General features: G+C 27.5%; 2 protein-coding genes across 7 annotated transcripts in view; one reads left to right on the forward strand and one right to left on the reverse strand.

Moving 5' to 3' along the window:
• Positions 1–22,530, forward strand: part of LOC409286 (stress-activated protein kinase JNK) — a 128,091-nt gene that overhangs the window by 38,931 nt on the left and 66,630 nt on the right. Inside the window, exon 1 of one of the 6 annotated variants that reach the window (XM_026439401.1) lies at positions 21,565–21,703. The exons of the other annotated variants lie outside the window; for them this stretch is intronic. The gene's annotated coding sequence lies outside the window, so the exon portion shown is untranslated. Of the gene's footprint in view, positions 1–21,564; positions 21,704–22,530 lie in introns of those variants that run through there. 6 annotated transcript variants of the gene reach the window in all.
• Positions 3,184–4,108, reverse strand: LOC727546. The gene is made up of 2 exons (XM_026439402.1): positions 3,957–4,108; positions 3,184–3,767 (listed from the first exon to the last, which is right to left on the reverse strand). The coding sequence occupies exons 1-2, from the start codon at positions 3,969–3,971 to the stop codon at positions 3,489–3,491; spliced, it is 294 nt and encodes a 97-aa protein (XP_026295187.1). The 5' UTR covers positions 3,972–4,108; the 3' UTR covers positions 3,184–3,488.

The raw sequence follows: 22,530 nt of genomic DNA on the forward strand, positions 1-22,530 counted from the left end.
AAAAAGAAATGAAAAATGGCCCGACTTATTTCTCATGGAATTTTATTCGGTTCAGTGGACAAGAAAAAGAAATTTACTGTTTCTGTCGTCGCGAAGAACTCTCGTGTATTTCATATCGATGAAATAAATTTCAATAACGTGGCCATATTTTCCACCATGTACGTTCCAAGTAATACAGATGAAAGAAATCAATTTTATTCCTTGTTTACCCTATATCAACCGATGCATGATCAGTATGATCAGATTTCAAAATACACAAAATACACAAAAATTAAATAAAAGTCACATATAATTTAAATTTATCCATTATCTTCGAAAATAATAAAACGTATCTATATTAAAACAAGAAACGACGATGAAATGTTAAATAAATTTCGAAAATATTCTCTCTATTGACTCTTTTTTGTCTAAAGTAATCGTCAATGTTCATCGAATTAAATGTTAATATTTATTATAAATAATTACTCTTGTAATTATTTGATAAAAGTTTCTTGAATTTAAATTTTTATTTAGAATATTTCAAATTTTTGATACTTTTTTCTTTATAAATTTTTAATTTTTATGAAATTTGTATGAAAGAGATAAATTTTCGATATAATTGTTCCAACATTATTAAATCTATACGTAAAAAATAAATAGAAGCAACATATTACACTCAGCAAGAATGTATTCATGGAACGTATTTTTTAGAAAAACACAAAAGTTGATATAAAAGAATATCGATAAGACTTGTTTATTAAGCTATAACCAGTTTGCAGTTTCGAGCAGAAACAGAAATACAGTTAAGATGTTTCTGTTTATAACCCAGTCTATTCTTAGTTTTGAAATAACTTAATAAATAAACTTGAGCCAATATTTTTGTATTTGTTTCTAAAATCAATTTTCCAAAGATGTTTCGCAAATATATATTAACATATATATATTATCGATTTGCTATCCCTCGAGAACACCATCTTCGAATCACTTTTCTGAGCATACAATTCAATGTCAGTGATTTTCCAGTAACGGCGCATCAAATATAACTGCTTTGGAAATGGGATGGGATACATATACCATGTTGCCATTTTTGTAAGTACACAGTTGTCAGTGTCCAAAGTGTGCACGTGACATAGTTCGCGAGTAACGTCGCTTCTAATTCTGACCAGTCGACCGTTTTGGAAAATCGACAGTTCTGAAGTGTAACATAGTGAAATATCACGATGATGTCAACTTTCTCGATATAGTTTGTCCAAAAGACGAGGATGTGTTTTTTTTTTTAGGTGAAAACTTCCGCTTCGATTTCTGGACGCAATTGACTGTTCGTAATTAGAATAATTGAAATTTTTCAAACGATGGATAAAAATTTATGAAAGACGAAATATAGAGGCCATGCTTCCTTTAAAATTTAAGTGTTGCATGGTTTGAATAATCGAATTTAAACAATGTGAATCGATTTGAGAGTAAAATTTTCGCTCGAATTGCTCTCGATAGTTATTTTGAGAGTGAAAGTTATTTTCCAACAATTATTCAGATTTATGAAAAATATTCGCATCTTATTTGTAACGAAAAGTTGATAGAGTTAATCTTTTCGTTGCTCTATAATATATATTATTAATACAAAAGAAAAAAGAATTTACTTTATATCGTATTTTTAATTAAATATGAAATAGAATGAAATAGAAATATAAGTTTATTCTTTTTTTATAAATTGTTCTCAAGAATTCAGAATTTCTCGAATGTCTTCCTGCTCTATTTCTTCTTCTTATCTACTTGCCAGTGTATGTTCAAACTTCAAAAATAACGTTGAATTGCAATTTAACGCGAGAGTGAACATTGACAATTAAAAGTTTTCCCGTAATTATTTCAACCGATTCGAGATAACAGTTTTAGTTTTAAGTTGTAACGCAATTATCTTTATCGATCGTGTTTCAACTTTCTGTTTTTGAAATGTTAATAATATTAAGAAGGAAGATGTTGAGTTTTAAGAAAGTGAACAAAAATTTATCCATCGTTTATTTATCCGAATTTTAATAAGATTAATTTGCAAGAATTGAGATCAGATAAGTGTTTTTTAAATTATTTGTCAAATAGATTAATGATGTTTTTAAACGTAAATTGTGATTGATTTGCGATTCGTATCTGTTAATATTTTGACGCATTAATTTTTATTAAATAAATTTAATTGACAGGTTTCCAAGATCTTTCAAGATCATCGTAAAATAAATATCTTCGATAAGCTTGTAATTTTTGTCTCCAATATTTTTTCGAATTTCTTATTTATTGTGTATACAGATAAAATATATAATGTACAATATAAATAAATATTAATAAATAAATGCACTGGTGAAAATTTTTTTATTATTCAATGAAACAATTTATAAAATAGCGTTAAATTAAATATATATAAATACGAAATTTCTTCTCTTATTATCCATTCTTTTCGAAATTAGTTTAAATCTATTTAATTTAATGTTACATTTTGTTCTGGATTAGTAGAAAATATATTTCATAAATAAAATGTTGAAACGGTAAATTTTAAAATAAATGTTGTATATTTTCGTATATAAATTGAAGAAAAATAATAAAAAATTATTATTCCAAATAATTTTGCATTTATGAATCATCATAACAAAAACTTCTTTTTACATATGAAAGTGAATTTTGTTTTCACTTAAATAAAAAATAAAGATATATAAGAAACAACAATAAAAATAAATTTTATTCTTTATTTTTATTTCTCCACTATAATCAACTAGTTTTTTCTAATTCATTCATGAAAAAGTCAACCTCTTTCCTTCGAAACCGTTTCTCCACAACGGACTTTACAATTTCATTACTAAAAATATTGGAAAATTTCCAAGCGTTACTTAATTTCATAAACAAGTGAACTAAGTGCAAAGTCTAGATAGCAATATATATATATTTCGAGAGAGAGAGAAAGAGAGAGAATTAATTGTAAAAATAAACATACAATTTTAGAAACAAAAAAGTTTCTTTTATTGTTGCTTCATATCCATTCTCTCCGTTCATTATTTTCACTTCATTCTTTTTATAATTCACAAAAAAAAAATAATAATTAATTCGTGTGAAAAAAACACCTTATCGAACTTAACCACGTGTCATTCACGTATCATCTAATTTTCTTCGTACACAAAAGGGAGTATCCCTTAATTAATAAAAATATAACACAACAAACAATAACAATTTACTTTGCAATGAAATTTATTAACATCTTACATCTACATTATGTGCAGAAAATTTACATCTACGTATATATATATATATATGCTCATAGATTATTAATTGTTAAGAAGCGCGGAGAAACGCCGGCGAACACATCCTGTATGCCAATCTCGATCAGGAGCCGTTCGCAAGCATCCCTCCGCGATAATTGTATTCGTGCATCTCGATCGAAACGATGGAAAGCTCTCCATCGAGATGGAGACCCGTCGTAGATCGTGGTGCAGTCGTCGCAATGTTATTTAGGTCCGAAATGCAGGCCCCCCCTTCTAGAGAACGTAGTAGGGCGCTGAGTAGGCGGAGGCGTAGTAAGGATAGCCGGTGTACGCGGCGTAAGGGTAACTGTAGGCAGACGTGTACGCGATGGGCGCCGTGTAAGCGCTGTAGGCGACCGGGGCTGTGTACGCCGCGCCCACCAACAGTCCTCGCTTGTCGCGAGGCGCGGCCTCCACTTCCGCTTCCACCGATTCGGCCTTAGCCGGCTCGATCGACTCAGTTTCCAATGGTTTGGCGAAAGCCACGGCAACCAGGGCGAGCAAAACGACGGCCTGCAATCGTGCAAATGTGATATCGATTTTTTTCATTTAATTAAGACGTTTGATAATTTTATATTTGTTATTTCTTAGAATATTTTTTTTTTAGAAAGAAGATTCAGATTGTGGATAGAAATATTGTTGATTAGATTCGGAATTCGGGGGAGAGCGCGATTATAGATAGATGAAGAAGTGTTTACTCACCGCGATGCACTTCATTGTTGCGAGTAGGTTGAGGAGGTTGTTACTCGGGCTTGAGAGCTGGTTGAAAATCGATTGATGCTCGAAACACGGCTGCGCCCCCCTTTTATACCTATTCGATCGCTACGTTGGCGGGTACGTGCATCGATTTTTGATAACCGCCTTATGCGTAACCGCGCATAATTATTAACCTCCCGGCGTTGCCGGCCACGGGGGGGCTGCATCGGGAACGAGCAACCTCGTAGTTGACGGTGGATTAAGCAACACGTCCTTGGCCGTTGTCCAAAAAGCGAGCCGTAAGAATCGTTCGATGTTTGGTTAGATTAGATTTTTGTAATTCTTCCGAACGAGTCGTCAAGAGCCGCTTCATTGAATTGAACGGGATTACCGATACATGCGAGTCTTGATTGGATCACTTTATTGGATGGTTTAGGGGAATTTTCGATGTATTCATTTCATGAAATAAATTATTTGTTATTTGTTTTCGAAGTTAATAAGAAAGTAAGTTTACTATGATTATTATTATTATTATATTTATTGTTTAATATTGTTTAATATTGTGAAAATTATTCCAGGAACGAATTTACAATTTTTCTCAAATACTTTTTATTTTAATTAAATTAAAGAGCATAATTATTTCAAATTGAAATATAATAATTATCATTTAATAAATGTATTTCAATTCGTGTTATGTTTTTTATTCAATTAATTAAAGCAAATTGAAATAAAACGAATATTTGAAAAATTTATTCTTGAAACAACGTTCAGAGTAAATTGAACGATAAATTCAGCATTTGTAATTATTAAATAAAAAACAGTAATAATAGAAATAATAAAATCACTTATTTTCATGACCCAATTAAAAATAATTCATTTCATGAAATGATAAATAAATTAATTATTCACTTAAAAATCTTCTATAATTCACATGAATTCATTAATCTTTTTCTAATCCTTTTTCATATTTGTTTATCATTTTATTATATCTCATTCATTTGCCATTATAATGTATGATTTATTTGATGATTAATTTCTAAGTTTCAGATTAAAAATTATATTCAATTAAAACTCTTGCTTCCTATAATTTCATTTATAGAGCTAACCTAAGAAGCAAATGAAATATTCCAAATCATTATTTAAAAAATTAATAATATGTATATATTACATATGAGTTATAACATGAATAGCATGTATGAATAATATATGAATTATATAATATTACATTTATATATTTGCACATCGTGCATGATATACATAAATAAATACATGCATATGCATAAGACGCACGTTTAACATAAAATTCTTGTCAACGTTCAAATCATTATACTGACTTTTCGATCTTGCAAATTTTTTAAACAATTCTACGATTTATCATCTGTCTCGCTTTCTCTTTAAATTAATCGAATAGAAAAAATATAACAACTGTTAAAATAACAATCGATATTATTCAAAATAATTTTTTCTTAAATTTGAAATAAATTTCAAATTGATCTCGCGAAATAAGTTTCGGGAAGGGGTTTAATCTTTAGAAGAACGATCGACCTTGTGGAGATCGAAGATTCCTAGGAAGGAGTGGGAGCTCCCCCGATTGAAATTCCATTTGGGCGCGTTACACGCGCAACATCATCGCCGCTCGTAATAATTTTCACGACGACGGTTTAGCTATTCCGTCCTTGTACCAAATTGGTCCTCGTTTGCGGCCACGAAGCCTAAATAGTCCCTCTTACCAACACTCGTGTGCCATTGATGAACGAAAGAACTTGAAGGGCTCGTTGCGACTGCCTCCTTAATGACGCTTGAATGTTTAAAAAATCGGAGAATTTAGAGTGGTCGCGGAAGAGATGTCGTAATTCTTTGAGAAATTATTACGTTATTCGAAAATATTTTGTGTAAAATAGAAAGTTGTCGTTAATATTGTAAATAATTTCATTTTGTAAAAATTAAAAAGTGAAGATTTTTTTATTTCGAAAGTTTAAGTTTAATAAATTGGTTGAGATTAAGCGACAAATTTTTATTTTTTAAATTCGAGAAATATAATAGAAGAAGATTAAGGATTAACGTGTAATTCTGTTTAAAATAAATTAATTATTTGAATTCTAAGAAAAAAAGCAAATATTTTTGTCTTTATCTTTATATTTATATAATACATTCAGAAATAATAATTTATATTATTGTTTATTTATAATATACTAATTCTTTAAACTTTTTTATTATAACACTTGCTATAAATGCTATTCTTTTTTTTTTCTTTTAAAATGTATCTATGTTATCTTTGTATGTCAAAAAACATTATCAAATATATTTGGCTTATTATTGTCATCAATAGGAAAATATTAATATCAAAAATATGATATCTTATTCTAAAGGAAGATATTATTTCCGTCAACTTAGTTTCTAAAGAAATCAAGTATGACATCTATACTAATTTAAAAATAAAACGTCTATTTTAAATATTTATTTTCTATTTTTTTATAATGTCAAAGTTAATCTATTCCGAAGAAAGAAATATTTTATACATTATACAAATTTTAAATTATATATTATAAAAGTTAAATTATGATAAAATATAAATTTTTAATAATAGTATATTTTATATGAAATATAAAAATGTTGAAAAGATAGATTTAGTCGAAAAATAAAATCTTTAAAAATAATCAAAGTTGAGAGATATATTCATAAATATATAATATAATGTAAAAATTTTTTAATCTAATATAAATATATTTAAATTAATAAAATAAATACAAAAATAGTAACTTTTAGAATAACTTTAATAAGATATTTTAATAATGTAAGAATAAATAAATTTTTGTTTTCATAACATATTTCTTTTTCCGTTTTCTTAACTAACATCCTCTAGCAATGTCTTTACTTAACTGAAGTAAGAAAACAGGCAATACAAAACACACGAACGATGCTTATGTTTTATTACCTACTAACATCTTTGAAATGGGCCACTTAGAAGCTATATTGATCGTAAAATAAGAAAACACAATAACGTTACAAATATTCTTCAATACTTATTCTAAAACTCACTATTATATCATTTTTTTTGCATATTTCTGAATTAAAAAAATCATTTATTTTTCAAAAATTTAACATAAATCATGAATCAATCAGTTTGCCTTTCATAAAACTCAAGTATCGAATATAATATATAACATATTTTATTCTTCTTGTTATATTCATCAATTTTTATCATTTTTTTATATATCATTCATTTCATATACTATATGTAAGTAACGTTAATTAAACGATTTTTGAATTTAGAAAATCAAAATAATCTTATACAGAATTCTAAAACTGTGGGCTGAAAGTTTCCTCAAAGGTAAAAAATATCCTTCTTATCACGCTCGTTGACTCGTTATTCTCGCAGAGACGAGCATGGCACGAAGCAAGACCACGATGACAACGACGAAACGAGGAAACGATGCATCGTGGCGCGCTGCAATGCGAAGTAGGCAATATCAACGTTGAGAGGACGGAAACGATGACGTTTAAGTAGCGTGTCTAGCATATTGCGTACGCCAGCTTCGAGGAAACGCGAAAAGATATCTCTTAGGTACAATTACGTTAATGCCTGCGAAAGAAATTCAATTTTCTCTCCCATTAGAAAATCTCTTCGCCATTTGGAAAAGACTAGGAGGAGAGAGTTACATTTATTTTCTATTGTATCTCCTATTTAACGCTGTGATGGAATTTTCTTTAACTAGTTAGTTAAAGAAGTTATTCAAAGACCGGCCAACTATAAATACGAAAAAAAGTTAGCTTAATGCAACTGTCACTTCAATTTTATCAAAGATATTGGACAAATCAAAAATAAAAAAATTTTATTTATTTATTTATTTATATATTATTGATATTGGAAGTCATGCACGAATTTATTCGATGCTTCGAATAGCAAATTATTTTCCAAGTAATTTCATTCTGAATGTTAAAATTTTGTCCATCATTGATTTGAATAATATAGTCTGTTCGGATAAGCGGTTTAAGTGTTAAGTTTCTTTTGGATAATTAAATTGTGAATAATGAATGTGTCGTGGATTAATTATAAATTAATTAGATTTTCAAATATGGATATTTATTATGTAAAAGTATACGTTATAAATATGATAATGCGTTTCGCTGGAAATTTTTAAAATTACCATTATTATCTAACTTTGCATTCAATTCAAAAACTTTTCCTTCAAGAAATCTATATTGTAAGATTCATTTATATTTCTTATTTTTGCAATCACGCAAATTATTATTAATTATTATTAATAATTTACCAATATTTTGCAACGAGAGAATAAGAAAAGAAATATTGCAAAATTTATTTGTAAATGGCATGGTTATAAAATTATATTATATTATTTTATTTTTAAATGAGGATTTAAGCGATCATCATAAATATAAAAAATATAGATAAAATGAAATAATCGACTTTTGTACTTTTTAATGCTATGCTAGTTTATTTATAATTTTATAATTTTATTATAATTTTTATTATAATATTTTATTATAATATTTATTTATAATTTTTAATAAAATAAATTTCATTTTTGTTAGAAAATACTTCGTATAATTAAATATCGCGATAAACTATTATTATTTCTCGAAATCATATATAATATTAAATATTGAGAATCCGAATTATTATTTAATTATTTTTAGAACTCGATAGAATCGATCATTTCTGTATAGCTTAAAATTTAATTTAAATTCTTGTTTTTTTTTTTTTTAAACATTCAAGTGCAAAATTAAAATTAGCTTTTAAAAAATTATTTTCAAAACTTGTTTTTGTATCGTAAATTTTTTTATTTTATCAAATTTATTGCCATTATTATTTTGCATTACATTATAATTAATATAATTGTTTGCACATATAATGAAATTTCAGCAGCAAAAGTTATATTTTAAAAAGTACGTGTATTGAAATTACAATTTAATAACACCTATAATACAGCGTTAATTACGTGATTGGATAGAAATATTAAGTAAAGAGTTAAAAAAAAAGTGCATACTTCGTTTTTTTTTTTTTTACAAAAATTAAATTTCATGCTTTTTATATAAAAAAAAAACTGTATCAAAAATTTATTATCACGAAGAAGAAATTAATGATTAAAATATCTAACGATTTTTACATTTTCAATCAACAATTTTCATTAGAAACTGTTTACAATTTGCAAAAATTTTATAATTGAACGTCACTCCCAGCAGAATTTTATTCAAAATGAATATAAAATTCATTGTTTCGTCATATTATATTTATAACTAACTTGTTTAAAATTAAACAAACATTTTATATTATATTAATATAAATGTAAATTAAAGATTATCGAACATGAAAATATTAAAATTGAAAGAGTTTGTTAATAAGTTAAAAAAAAGACGTAATGATAAATAATAAAATTGAATAAATAACGATCATTGTAAAATGCAAATAATAAAATGCTCATGAAATATGAAAAAAAGATGATTAAATATTTTAAATAAAATGAACGTAGAATTACATTGCCAGCAGATATAGAATAAATCTTATATTCTACGCTTATAATTGAGTGCAAAGTCTAAAGCATTAAGTAGATTAAAAACTTACAAAGCTAATATAATTAACGATAGGTATCTGAAAAAAACTATTGCCAGATAATTACTTGACTTTGTTCATAGTTATAATAATTTTATTTAAAACATTCGAGTAAAGATTTTTTTTATATATAAAAAAATGTTAGATGTCAAAAATCAGATGTTTATGAGACAATTACAATTTACAATTGTTTTATATATGTATATATAATATATGCAATATTTTTTGTTATTTAAAAATAAAAAATTATTCATTTACTCGATAAGATTGAAAATTTGATTCGAAATTTTTTAAAATGTGCTTAGAACAAATCAAAATTGAATTTATATATAAGGAAAAATAATTCAATTCCTTGATATAAAAACCTAACCTAACTTTTTACGATACTTCTTTGTATACTCATTTTTGTTTTGATTCCAAAACGCAGTTATCTATCAAATTTAACCGAAATATATAAAAAAAAAAAAAATAATAATAATAATACAATCTGATAAAAATAATGTTTTAATTATTTGAAAATAATAATATCTCAAATTATCAAAATTTTTGTGATTTTTCAATATTTTATTTTTAGAAAAAGATTTTAAAGATTTAAAATAAAAACAAATAATATTTGGATGAGTAGCATTCAATGTATTAATTAATATTTCTATACTTTGAAAGTTTTTTATTAATATTTTAGAAATCGATAAATTTCGTGAACTAAAATTTTATATTTAATGTCACACGAAACTTTATTCGAAAAAATTTTCATTACTTGTTATTATTGGATGCAAAAAAGATTTTAACGATAATTATCAGTTCCTACATCTTTAAAAAAACAAAAGTAATATAAAAATAATGTAAAGTTTAATCAAATATTTTATTTAAAAAATATCTTTTACAATCTTTATTCAATAATTTCCTTTGCATCGTTAATTTGCGTTTAAATATATATTCTATTGAAAAGATTCTAAGTTAGGTTAGATTAAATTAAGTTAGGTAATTATGTTATATGGATTATTATATGTTCTAAAATGATTCTATATTCAATTAAATATTATTATATTATATTACTTTTATAAAAGCAAAGTGTAATATTTATAAAATAAAAAGAAACTTCTTTTCTTTCATTTTTTTTCCAAAAAAAAAACTGACAAATAAAATTTAATTTACATCAAACAAAGAGATACTTGTAATCTAGACAAATGAAAAACAGTGATTTTGAGATTGTTTTGAGTCAGAATAATTAGTGAATAATTATATTACATTAATATAACATTAATATCAATAAAATTTATTTTCTTGACGCACGTAGATCTGAATTGATTTCACACGTAATTGATAATATACTATTTACTCGTTTTAATAAAATTAGATATAAGATGAATAAAATGTTTAAACGATAACAAAATTTGTTAATAAATCAATAAACAATAAAAATTTTATGCAATCGATATATATTTCAGAATATTAAACAGATATAAAGTAATTTGATTCACGATTTTATAAAAAATATAATTGTAGATTGGATTAACAAAGAAATTGTAGTAAAGAAATTGAGAATCTATTACTTAAAAGATTTATATACGATATTCAGGCAAGATTTTTTTACATTAATAAAAGCTTTATTTTTTCAAAGATGAACAGTTTTATTTTCACATGCAAGAAAATGCTAGAATCAACTTGTACCTTTATTAACATTGCATCGTATTTGCGTGCCACTCGTCGTCGAGTTTCTTTCTGACAGATGATCCTCTGCTTGGCAAGGTAAACGTACGAGAGTTTAATCAATCCTAATTTCTCTGCAAAGGAATAAATTTTGAGATTTAGAAAGGATTTTATTTTATAAATATTATTTAAATTTAATTATATGTATTAATAAACTTTATCATTATATTCAAAGAATGTAATGTAACAATTAATTTACAAAAAAAGATTCAAACAATAAAATTTATTTATTTAAATAAATACAAAGTAAAAATAATACAAATATTCTTGAGGACTAATCTATCTTGACAGATGATTCTTTGCTTAGGAAGGCAAATATATGAAAGTTTAATCAATCCCCAATTTCTCAAGTTATTTAAATTTATTTGTGTTATATTAAATTTTTCTACACTCTGTGAAAAATTGATAATGAGATATAATGGTGATTAATTGTAAAAGAAGATTTAAATAAACACGTAAAATATTTATTTAGATAAATACAAAATAAAAATTTGCAAGTTGTATCTGATACTGCAGCTTATGTTTGTAAGCTAATACTTTAAGATTCTCTCGAATAATTAATCATATTAGCATTAAACAACACATATAAAACATTAGAACTTAATCTTTTTTAAGTTTGTGTTCTAAATTTAAGTTTCTTCTTTATCATTCCAGATTTAACAATAATACAATTCTTCACTATAAATTACTAGAACACCAATATCTCAAAATTAATCACAAATTTATCCTTACATACTTTCAAATATCCATTTTTAATATACTATACATGATTTGAAGGAAAATTATACGTTACAAATTTTATATTTAATAACAAAAAAAAAAAAGGATAAATCTTACGAGATAATAGAAAACTTAGGATATAATGTTAATAATTGAATTGTTTCAGAGAAGGAAAAATCGCATTTAATTTCTCGCTCGAACGAAATTTGTTTTCAATTTGAAAATTGATCCTATTTGAGAATACAAATGATCTCCATCCAGTATCATACTAATCGAGCCTCGATCCTCTGCGAAACCGTTTAGAAACGGTTTAACCGGCAATTTACCTCGCATGGCTAACTAAGAATTTGCATTTTCACGAACGCGCGAGGCTCTCGAGGAAAGTCTGTGCAGTCGGCCAGTTGCGATATCGCATGCACGAGGAAAACGCGGAGCGTCGCTCGAAGCGTCGTGGAAAAGGAGAATCAGAGCCGGTTGGAGTGTCGCCATTGTTTTCGCCGTTCTTTAGAACACTCTCCGCATTAACGTCGTGAATTGGTACAATGCCGGGAGCTTTCTCTTTCACTCCTCTTGTACCACTTTTCCTCGTACCTCTTTGCCTCTTTCTTCTTTCGTTCTCCATCCTACTTCCTGTGTTTCTTCCCCCCTCCTCTTCCTCCTCCCGCTTATCAACTGCCTCCGCCGCTGTTTTTTTTCTTCTTCTTCTTCTCCTCTTCTTCTGTTTCTGAACATCGTGTTACGTCGTTTCGTTCATTGCTTTTTTTTCTGTTTCTTTTTCTCTCTTTTATTTTCCTTTCGTTGGCTCACTTTGTCCCACGAGAAATGATTCGTTGATTGTTTGTGGAACAGTGGTGTTGAAAGATCGGCGTACTCTCTGCTGGGTTGAAAAATTTCGAGGAAATTTTCCTCGATTAAAGAACAAGAATCTTCTTTATCGATAGTGCTTGAAGTGCTTCTGAAATTTGTGTCTGCCTATTGATGAAAAAAAAAACACGAAATTTCGTCTCACTCTAAATGAAAAAATTATTCTAATTCGATTATTGTTTTTGGAATAATGTTAAATTTTGTTAAAACAAATTTTCATCAGGATATTGCTTTTTCTCAGTTTCTTATTGAATGAAATATGAATAAATTGAAAAGATTTAGAAAAGAAAAGAAATTAAAATAAAATACAAATTTTAAATCAATGAAATTTGCAATTATTTTTTTAATGATTATTTGATTATAATCGCAGATTCATATAAAAATTCCATTTATAATAAATTTAACGAATAACTCTATGTAAAAATAATTTTGGACGAGAGATATTTCGGAATAGACTAAACAAAATTATCATTTTGCAAGAATTCTTTATTTGCCTCGCTTTCATTTGTATTGTGTGAACATTTGTTTACAATATAATCACAGTAGTGTACTCGCTTCAGCGGTCTGGATCAAATCCAGACATTTATTCAGCAAGACTTCTAAGAATTCGACGAGGGAACAAGTGTGAGTTAGATAAAGGATCGGTGTTAAGCGGTCTTTGAGACGTTGAAACATGTTACGATTAACCGAAGCGATGAGTTTAAGCGAATAGGGTTGAACAACGCTGGAAGTTACATAGCGACGTTCCAATGTCGTGCGAGTTATTGATTCAAACCCATCGCTTGAATCGATTTATGCGTCGTAACATGTTTCAGGTCGCTTTACGGTACGATTACACGGGATTTGATGATCTAAACTCATCCTTTCGTAAATCAGATTCATCTCAAATTATAGATAAAGGAAATTGCTCTTTTCCACGAGTTTATGCGAATTCCAGATAAGTTAAATGTCCGATGTAATCCAAGTCAATTGGACGAATCATTTAAGTAAAAAATAAAATTTTTATAACTTTACATCTACGCAGAGAGAATATTGCTTTTCTCATTATCGATCAATTTGAATCGATAAAATTTATAAAAAATCATTTGATTATTTAATAATTAATAATAATAATTTTAAATCGTTAATCAAGTTTAAGTTTGATGTTGGTACATGTTCAGTTTGATAAATTATTCAAACAATTAATTCAATTGTTTGATTTAATTCAGTTCAATCTGGAATCTTAATTGATCGAGATCTATTGTGACTTATTGTTTTTTTATTCTTTATTTTCTCAAAGAGACTATCATTCATTGGATTGTTCTTTTAAGAGTATTATAACTGAGCTGAGTTCTAATTTTGCAGTCAGCAAAATAAATATTAACAATATCGCAATTAGTTTAATTTTTCTCCAAAATTTTTATAGAGATTTATATTTTCTATATTCTATATAAATTGTAAATCTTTCGTTATTGTTCAAAATTTCAATTAATCATTCAATAATACATTCCCCAAAATTTCTTTTCATGCAAAATCACAATACATGTTTCATCTTTATGAAGAAGCTTCTAAATTAAGGTTTTAACAAAATGAAGTAATATTTGCATTAATACTTAATGAAATTTACATGTACCCTGGAATTTATTTGCATTTTCATCATTCTCTTCATAGCAAACGTTCTTTGAAAAAAAAAAGAAACATTTCGAATGCAAAGGATTAAAGAAAATTTGGATCATTATTCATTCCATCTTTTTACTCTCCTTTGAATATTTCAAACAATATTTCATTATACTAAACCATTTTCATTTTGGAATATAATTATATCTATAAATAATCTGAATATATTCTAAAATATAGAAGATAGATCAATTTTTTCAATTTTTAATAAAAAACCTTAATTCTAGTTTTCCTTAGCTTATTCAAACTAAATATTATCATTTTGCATATCAAATAAATGTTCATTCCACACAAATTATACTTTTTCTCCCCCAAATTATTGGAGATGAAGTCGAATTTTATTTAAATTAAATTACAAGTTAAAAAAAAAAAAGCAGCGAATTCCAACGAGTTTAGAATTCCGGAATGGCGGATAAGAGAAGGATAAGGGAAATATTTGAAAAGCTGAAAACACCGTTCGTTATTCGAGGATTATCGTGAAGTTGAGGCAGCACTTGACAAATGGCGGACATTACCCGGTCTGGTCATAGCTCACCACTGCGTTGACGATAAATCGCTATTCTGATAATTAATATCCCTCCTTTGATCACGTCGCCCGATTATAAATAACAGGAAGGAATAACTTATTAAGATGGACGTTATATTATTTTGGATGCAGCGTGCGTGCGTGCGTGCGTGCGTGTGCATCGAAAGAAAAACTAGTCACGCGATTCTATTTAGAGGAATATGTAGCAAGATGGCGAACTGCGCGAATAGTTTGTGAAATTGATATCCTCTTGATGATCTTATTTATTCGATCGTTGAGGGATGTTGTTGAATAAAAATTTGTTTTCGTTGTGTTAGATTATGTATTGGATAATATTTTAAGTTTTGTAACATATCAATAAATTGTCGACACCTTGTTGTTATTGAAAGTAACAAAAAAAAATTTGTTTTATCATTATCAAATTAAATTTATCGTTTTCAATACCTTTTTTTTTTAGTAACAATAATATTTTTAATTTTTGGTGTTGAAATTATTCTACTCCTACCAATTATTTTTTATTTAAAATCATCAAGAACAATAGTATCAAATATAGAATAATGTCAATTTTAATTATTTTATTAATTGCTATTAATTATATCTATTAACTTTAAATTCAATTAATAAATTATACTTCTTGAATTGAATCTTTGTAAGTGAAATATTAAAATTGAGATTGAATTTCAATTATATTTTTAAATTGAATTAACAGCGAGTGCAATTTTTTAAGATCACAATTTTCTCAATTCTTTTAATTTTATTTGTGAAATAGAACTCGTTCAAAGCTAATTGGAGACTTATTGAACAATTCCTCCAATTTTCACGGTTCTAATCGATTAACAACTTCGAAATTGTCTAATCATCCTTAATTCTAACACAGAACTAACTATTCTAAAACGTATAATTGATTCGAATGATTTATCGAACGATTAATCCATCGATAATTCCTCGATTTTCTAACGAAAAAAAAAGTATTTCTCGATCGACAGAAGAAACGATTATAAAAAGATTTTGTAGAACGTGGATATCGAAAATCAATGTATGTAATTTTTATTTACAAACTTCTCGAATAAATGCAGAGATTCAACGTTATTTCAAGATTTATAGCAATGGATTCACGCTAGGCAACATTCGATTTCCGTCCGTGTATATTTACTCGGCAAAATCCGTGATCCGTGAAAATATTAGTTTCCATGTCACGCTTATATCCGAATCCTGGAATTCATTCCGTTTACCAACAAAATTTTTCTGCTTCTTCGAAATACGTACCGTTGGATTGTATCTTGATTTTGAAATTTAAAACAAAGTATCGAATCGTTACGCTTTTAATATTAAATTCTTAAAACTATTTCAGAACGTAATTCCTTTTTAAATGAAAATTTCGATATTGTGTAAGACAAGCTCCTTTCTTCGAAATACTTGAACAATTGAACGTCTTTAACTTTTCAACGAAGTTATAAACTTCTTTCAAGGAATTCAATTTTTTTTCTAATAAAAAGAACACGAAGAAGATTAATTATCTCGTTTAATTGTAAATAAAAATATATCGTTTATTTCATATTTACGGATAATTAAATTTTTATTTGTATATAAAAATACCATAATCATAAAGTCTAAAGCTTTTACTGCGTGCGACAAACAGGAAATCGGAAATACTTGAAAAATTAATATTGGAAAAGCCATCATGATCATCAGCATTAAAAAAAAAATTATTACAGCTAATCCTATAAATTCAAATAATGGATGGATTCTTAATGTTTAAAAGTGTAAAAATTAACGATTACACTCACATTCCGTTCCTGTCGAACAGTTATTGAGAAACGTTATTTGGTAAGATGGCAGTTGAGATTTGGAGTGGTGAGAAGAGTTGATTGGTGAGAAGAGAACACCATAGCCGGTAACAGTGGCGGCCCGAGTAAGCAAAAGCTCTCTCGCTTAGTCGGCGGTTTCAATTAAGTATCGAGCTTTCGCTGACAAAGCACGCGATCAACGCACCATCCCCCCTCTCTTCTCTCTCTCTCTCTCTCACCATCTTTTCCTCGTTAACTCTTAACGACGAGACATTTATCTTTCGCGATAGGATTTGAAAGGAGAAAGTCGTCTTAAATTTTCTACTTCTATTTCTCTCTTATTTCTTTTTGTTCTTCTTCTTTTTGTTGTTTCCGATAGAACGTTGTCTCGAAGGAATTCTTTATTATTAGTCGACGATCGATTTCACGTTACGATTGTTGTGATTGAAATATGATTGCAAAGTAATAATAATAATCGGATTTCACGAAGAAAATTATTTTAAATTTTTCAACTTAAAGTATTAGATAGTAATTAATTTGGGACAAAGTATGGAAGATCGTGTTAAATTGAAGGAAATTATAAGGAGAGCAATTTAAAAATGTATCGAAAAAAATGAATGAAATTGAAAATGAAAAGTAAAAAAGGAAATTTGAGATATTTTATTTAATAAACACGTAGAAGAAAAGTTGATTGTTCATAATATTCTTCTTAAAATTATATTTATGGTATACTTTTTTCTTATAAACATATCTCAAACATATTTTGAAATAAAAGAGAAATTTGATACATAGAAATGCAGCTTTATATAATTAATTTTATATTATTGTATAAAGTGCTTTCAAAGATAGATTATGATCGTTTCGAACAAATTTATTGAAATGGGTTTTCTTGCTATTAAGTCTCATTTTATTTTTATTTTCATTCAATATTATATAAAACAGTTCAACGTTTAATTCTTTTGATTTAAGATTAAGTATCATTAGAATTATTATTTTAAAATTTTGGATTTTAATTTGAGATATTTTATTCAAAGAAGGTTTTATAACTTTACATAATTTGTTATAAATATTCTTTTAACAAATAAAAAATTTAATGTAATTTAATAGATAATTTAATAGATTTTTACAAACAAAAATATTTATTATGAGATTTATATAAAATAAATTATTTTACCTTTACATTCATATCTTTCACTATCACGTATTAATTCTTTCATAGATAGAGAGACATTAAAAACATTTTTCTCTCTTTTTTTATCTAATTTAAAAAATTTGATATCGTTCAAGATGGTTGTACGATGTTGAATTTAAATATAATAAAACATAGAAGCAAAAGGACCATCAAAATATTTATTCTCAAAAGGAGAATCATTACGAAGAAATCAAATGACACATCTCTTACAATTCAATCATTGACGACCCAACATTTGCCCTCGTATGCCCGTAACCAGAAATCGCACCTCGAAGGAGCAAATCTCAAATTCCATAAACCATAAATCCTCATAAACGTCTTCTTCCAATATCACATCTGAACTATAAGAGCGAGAAATATGAAGGGTCTACTCTCAGGGATCAAGTTCTGGGAACTCTGGCCAACACTCACGTGTCCATTGCTAAGCTCCTCCATACCTATTCCTCTCATCGTTTCGCTCCTCTATCCTGATAAAAATTTAAGGAAATTTAATAATATTGGCATATATAAGTTGCTCTTGTTTATTTTGAGAATTTTATTGGATAGAGAATTTAAGAAAATTCAACGTATCTAAGGCTGTTATTGCTCTGAGAATTTTTATTGGATGTGATAAGCTCTCGATTTTTCTGCTCTTTCTGTTATTCGAAAGTTTGCTTTCAAGCGGATTTAAGAGAAATATAATAATTGTAAAAGAGAAATATATAATCTTGTGCAAAAATTTAACGAATTATTCGTATTGATGTTTATTTAATTTATAATTCGTGAAAAATTTTAAATTAAACGAGTTATTTCATATAATAAACGAAAATATATGTATATTTATTTTGATGAAATTGTACGTACAATAAAATTATTCTTTTACATAAAATAAATCTAATATGTATTCATATTTATTATTCACAATATTAATTCTATTTTTAATTACTGATTTTGAAATATTTTTCCATATATGTTGAATTGTAATCTTAATTATTGATTTTATGCTATTGATTGTTTTATAACTCTTCAACTTAATTTTGATTCTCGTTCGTAAATGCTCCATTAAAATCTGGAGATTGCAATAGTTTCTTCAATAATTTTAGAACATTATATAATAATCAATTTCGTACACGATTCAGATCCAAGAATTTAAATACATTCGAGTACTCGTTCAATTTACATTCGAAATATTCGAATTTATATTTAAATACTCGATAGCTCGTTGAATTTAATTTAGATCTGAATATATATATTCGATTAGCTCTTACTATTTAAACTTGAAATATTCGTTATAATTTGAATATCCAGAATATTCGTGTCTTTCTTTATTCATTATTTTGCACGTGCGCGTCTGGCGTTTTTTTCCAAGCAATGTTTTCTTTTTTTTTTCTTCTTCTTCACGCTGGTTTTTCGTTCTCGATTGTTCCACACTCGTATTCGACCTCTGTACAAAGTTAGCATTTGTTTTCAAATAAATGGAAAAATATCAGTGCTATCGAGTAGAGAGGACGAAGTTATTTTTTTGTTTTTCGTGAAAAACGTGTTTGCGAGAGCAAAATAAAGGATATAAGGTTATGCGAAGTAAATATAATAGATTTGAAGAATAATTCTAGAGGCTAAAATAAATACAAAAATGTTCGTTCAAGTTTATTTTTCAAGTTATAAGTAATTCTGTTTTCCAAGACAAAGTCATTTCATTCTGTCATTCTATTCCATTTTATCCAATGTGAAATTAAACTGCTTATAACTTTGAAAAAAACCATTTTGCATAATAATTTTCATATTTGTTTCAATTTATAGAATTAAATTTTCTGCATATCGAACTTTAGAATAAATTTCCTTACATTTGATCTCTTTAATCCAAGTTCAAATTACGTAATCACAAAAACTAAACTCGAATCTCGATATTAGAAACTCGAGAATTGCAATATCTGATAACAATTGTAACAATCTTGATAACAATATATAAATTGATATAAAATTTCAGATTTTATTACCGGTTGATAAACCAAAAATATAATAGACACTTTCGAAAAAATAAATATTAATTTAAACAATATTTTTAACAAATATATATTACCAATAATTAATTAGATTTACGTCAAATTAACATCTCATATCGTACTCAAAAATCTAATGATTAAAATATCGTTCGAAATTTTATAATACAATAAATTTGGGAAGAGATGTTTATTGCCAAATCATTGCTATTACATTGTACAGTATCTGTCGGCAACCCGATAAATCGTTAGCAAAAGTTTAAAACATTCTTTCGTGTCGCCAGCTCGAAATCGGCCAACTTATCGAGCGAAGGATCTGAAAGAAAAGAATTTGCAAGCGGGAGGAGGTCCTCTAGAGTGAGGAGTATCGATGGGCGTCTGGCAAACGAGACGGTCCAAGGGAACGAACATTTAGGGTGGCATCGTGGCGCCACAAGAGGCAAGAATGTCCCACGCGCGCTCCTCTTCCGCGTCTGGTTGACGGCGCGAAAGATTTTCATTGAGCATCATCGTCCACGTCGTCAAAGGTCGTCTCGGTATAAATAACCCTGGCGCCGTTGTTGGCTCGCTCTCGTTCCTCCGCATCGTCGGTCAATTCTTTATCCGTTACACGTTTCGCTCGAGTTTTCACCAAATTCTCGAACCACCCTCGATCGACCAATGGCACGAAAGTGTTTGCGATCGATATTGGAGGTTGAGTTTTTTTATTGGAAAATTGGAAAATTTTTAAACGCACGATTTCGATCGAGTTCTCTTTGAATTTTTTTTATTATACGAGATTCTATATTTCTTTCAGTGTGTTTTTATGGATTTTGATCGAGAGAAGATCGTTGGAATTTAACTGGTTCGAAAATCTTGTTACGGATTACACGACGCCATGTTGGATTTTTATGCGATCCGAATAGAGCGCCAAATTTAAATTAGTTTCCAGTTAAAGAATTCTTAAAGAGAAATACGCGTTAAAAATATTCGCGTAAAATTATTATCGTGATTATATTCTTCTTCCTTGTATCCAGTCACTTAGTAAATAATTCCATTCTGTTAGATTGGATTTTAATCTTCTTTCCGTAATCCGAGTCTTTTCCTTCTTGATCTCTCAAAAGACCTTCGCGAAAAAGCCACTACTCTTAAAAAGAATATTCTAGAAATACAGCGAGGTAACAAAGAATTAATAATCAAGAGGAGTATTAAAGAAATCTTAAACGAATCAGATCGTTGATAGAGAATTAATTCTCGATTATATTACGCGCAATTCAATTTCAATTATAGATTATAATACAATTTAAATTCTTTAACTAAAATGCAATTTGAATTTGGCGCGCCGGTGGTACCTTTATTGATTGGGTTAGAGATTTAAGAATATAAAAATTTGCATGCCAACTGTTGAATCATTGAACTTTAACGATTAATATCATTTTTCTATTTTTCTATTTTACGTGTACACACACAAAATCCAAAAATTGTAAAATTAATAAAAAATAAAATTTCTTGAAAGAATTTTTTAAACGAATAAAAATATCTCACAATGAAACACTTTATGGTTTTAAAAAATTTAACGAAGCGTTTCCATTTGTTTCAGAGAATATTGAGAATATTGCTCTTCTGACCGTTGTTCTTATTATTATTGTTCTTATTCTCATCGTCATCGTCATCATCATCATCATCATCATCATCCTCATCATCATCATCATCATCATCACCCTCATCGTTGCGCTGTCATCGTCAAAGTCGTGGGGGTTGTCACAGGGTAAGCAAACGGTCGCTTCTATCTGCCTCAATCTCTTCTCCCGAGTCCTCGTAGTTTGCTCACGATAAATTTACGCAGAGCGCTTGCAAACTAGAAAGCGTGTTCAGCGCTTTGAGAGAAACCTGTCGTCATTTCTCATACGATTCTCTCTTATGATCCTATTCGTTTAAGAGCATTTCGTCTATTGGACTTGTTTTATCACTGAAAGTTTTTTACATTTATGTAAAACGAAACTTTGTATGTAGAACGATCGTGAGCAACGATCGGATTGATTCTAGGTAAAATATGTGTTTCGAGAATAAATTTTGATACAAATTTGAACGAGATGATATTATATTTTACATTTATTATTCGAAAGCTATTATTTATTCGAGATCGAGTTATTAAAATTGATGGGCAAAATTTATTGATTGAAAAATTATCTCGATAACTTATTTCAATAATTTATTCTTCAAAATATAACGATAATCGTAAATAATTATAGTGTCGAGATTATGCAAAAAAATAAATCAATTGCGAATAAGTATTTTAATAAATAATTACTTAAAGTAACTTTTATCACTTTATTCGAAATTTTTAACTAATTATTTTTTCAACAAGTTAATGTTTAACTCTTCAATTCAGTTAAATTGTTAGAAAAGTTTCAATTTGTAGAAATTGTATTCTAATCTTTGAACATTTTTGAACATTTCGATCTTTTAATTTTAACAAATAAATATTCTATAAAAGCGAGGTTAATATATTTTTTATATCGTTTTATCTCTATTCTCGAATCATTTTTGAAATTATTTAAATATATATTATATCTTGTTAACATTTATAATTAA

The sequence above is a fragment of the Apis mellifera genome, linkage group LG3 (assembly GCF_003254395.2).
Source record: "Apis mellifera strain DH4 linkage group LG3, Amel_HAv3.1, whole genome shotgun sequence".
Classification (NCBI taxonomy): Eukaryota; Metazoa; Arthropoda; class Insecta; order Hymenoptera; family Apidae; genus Apis; species Apis mellifera.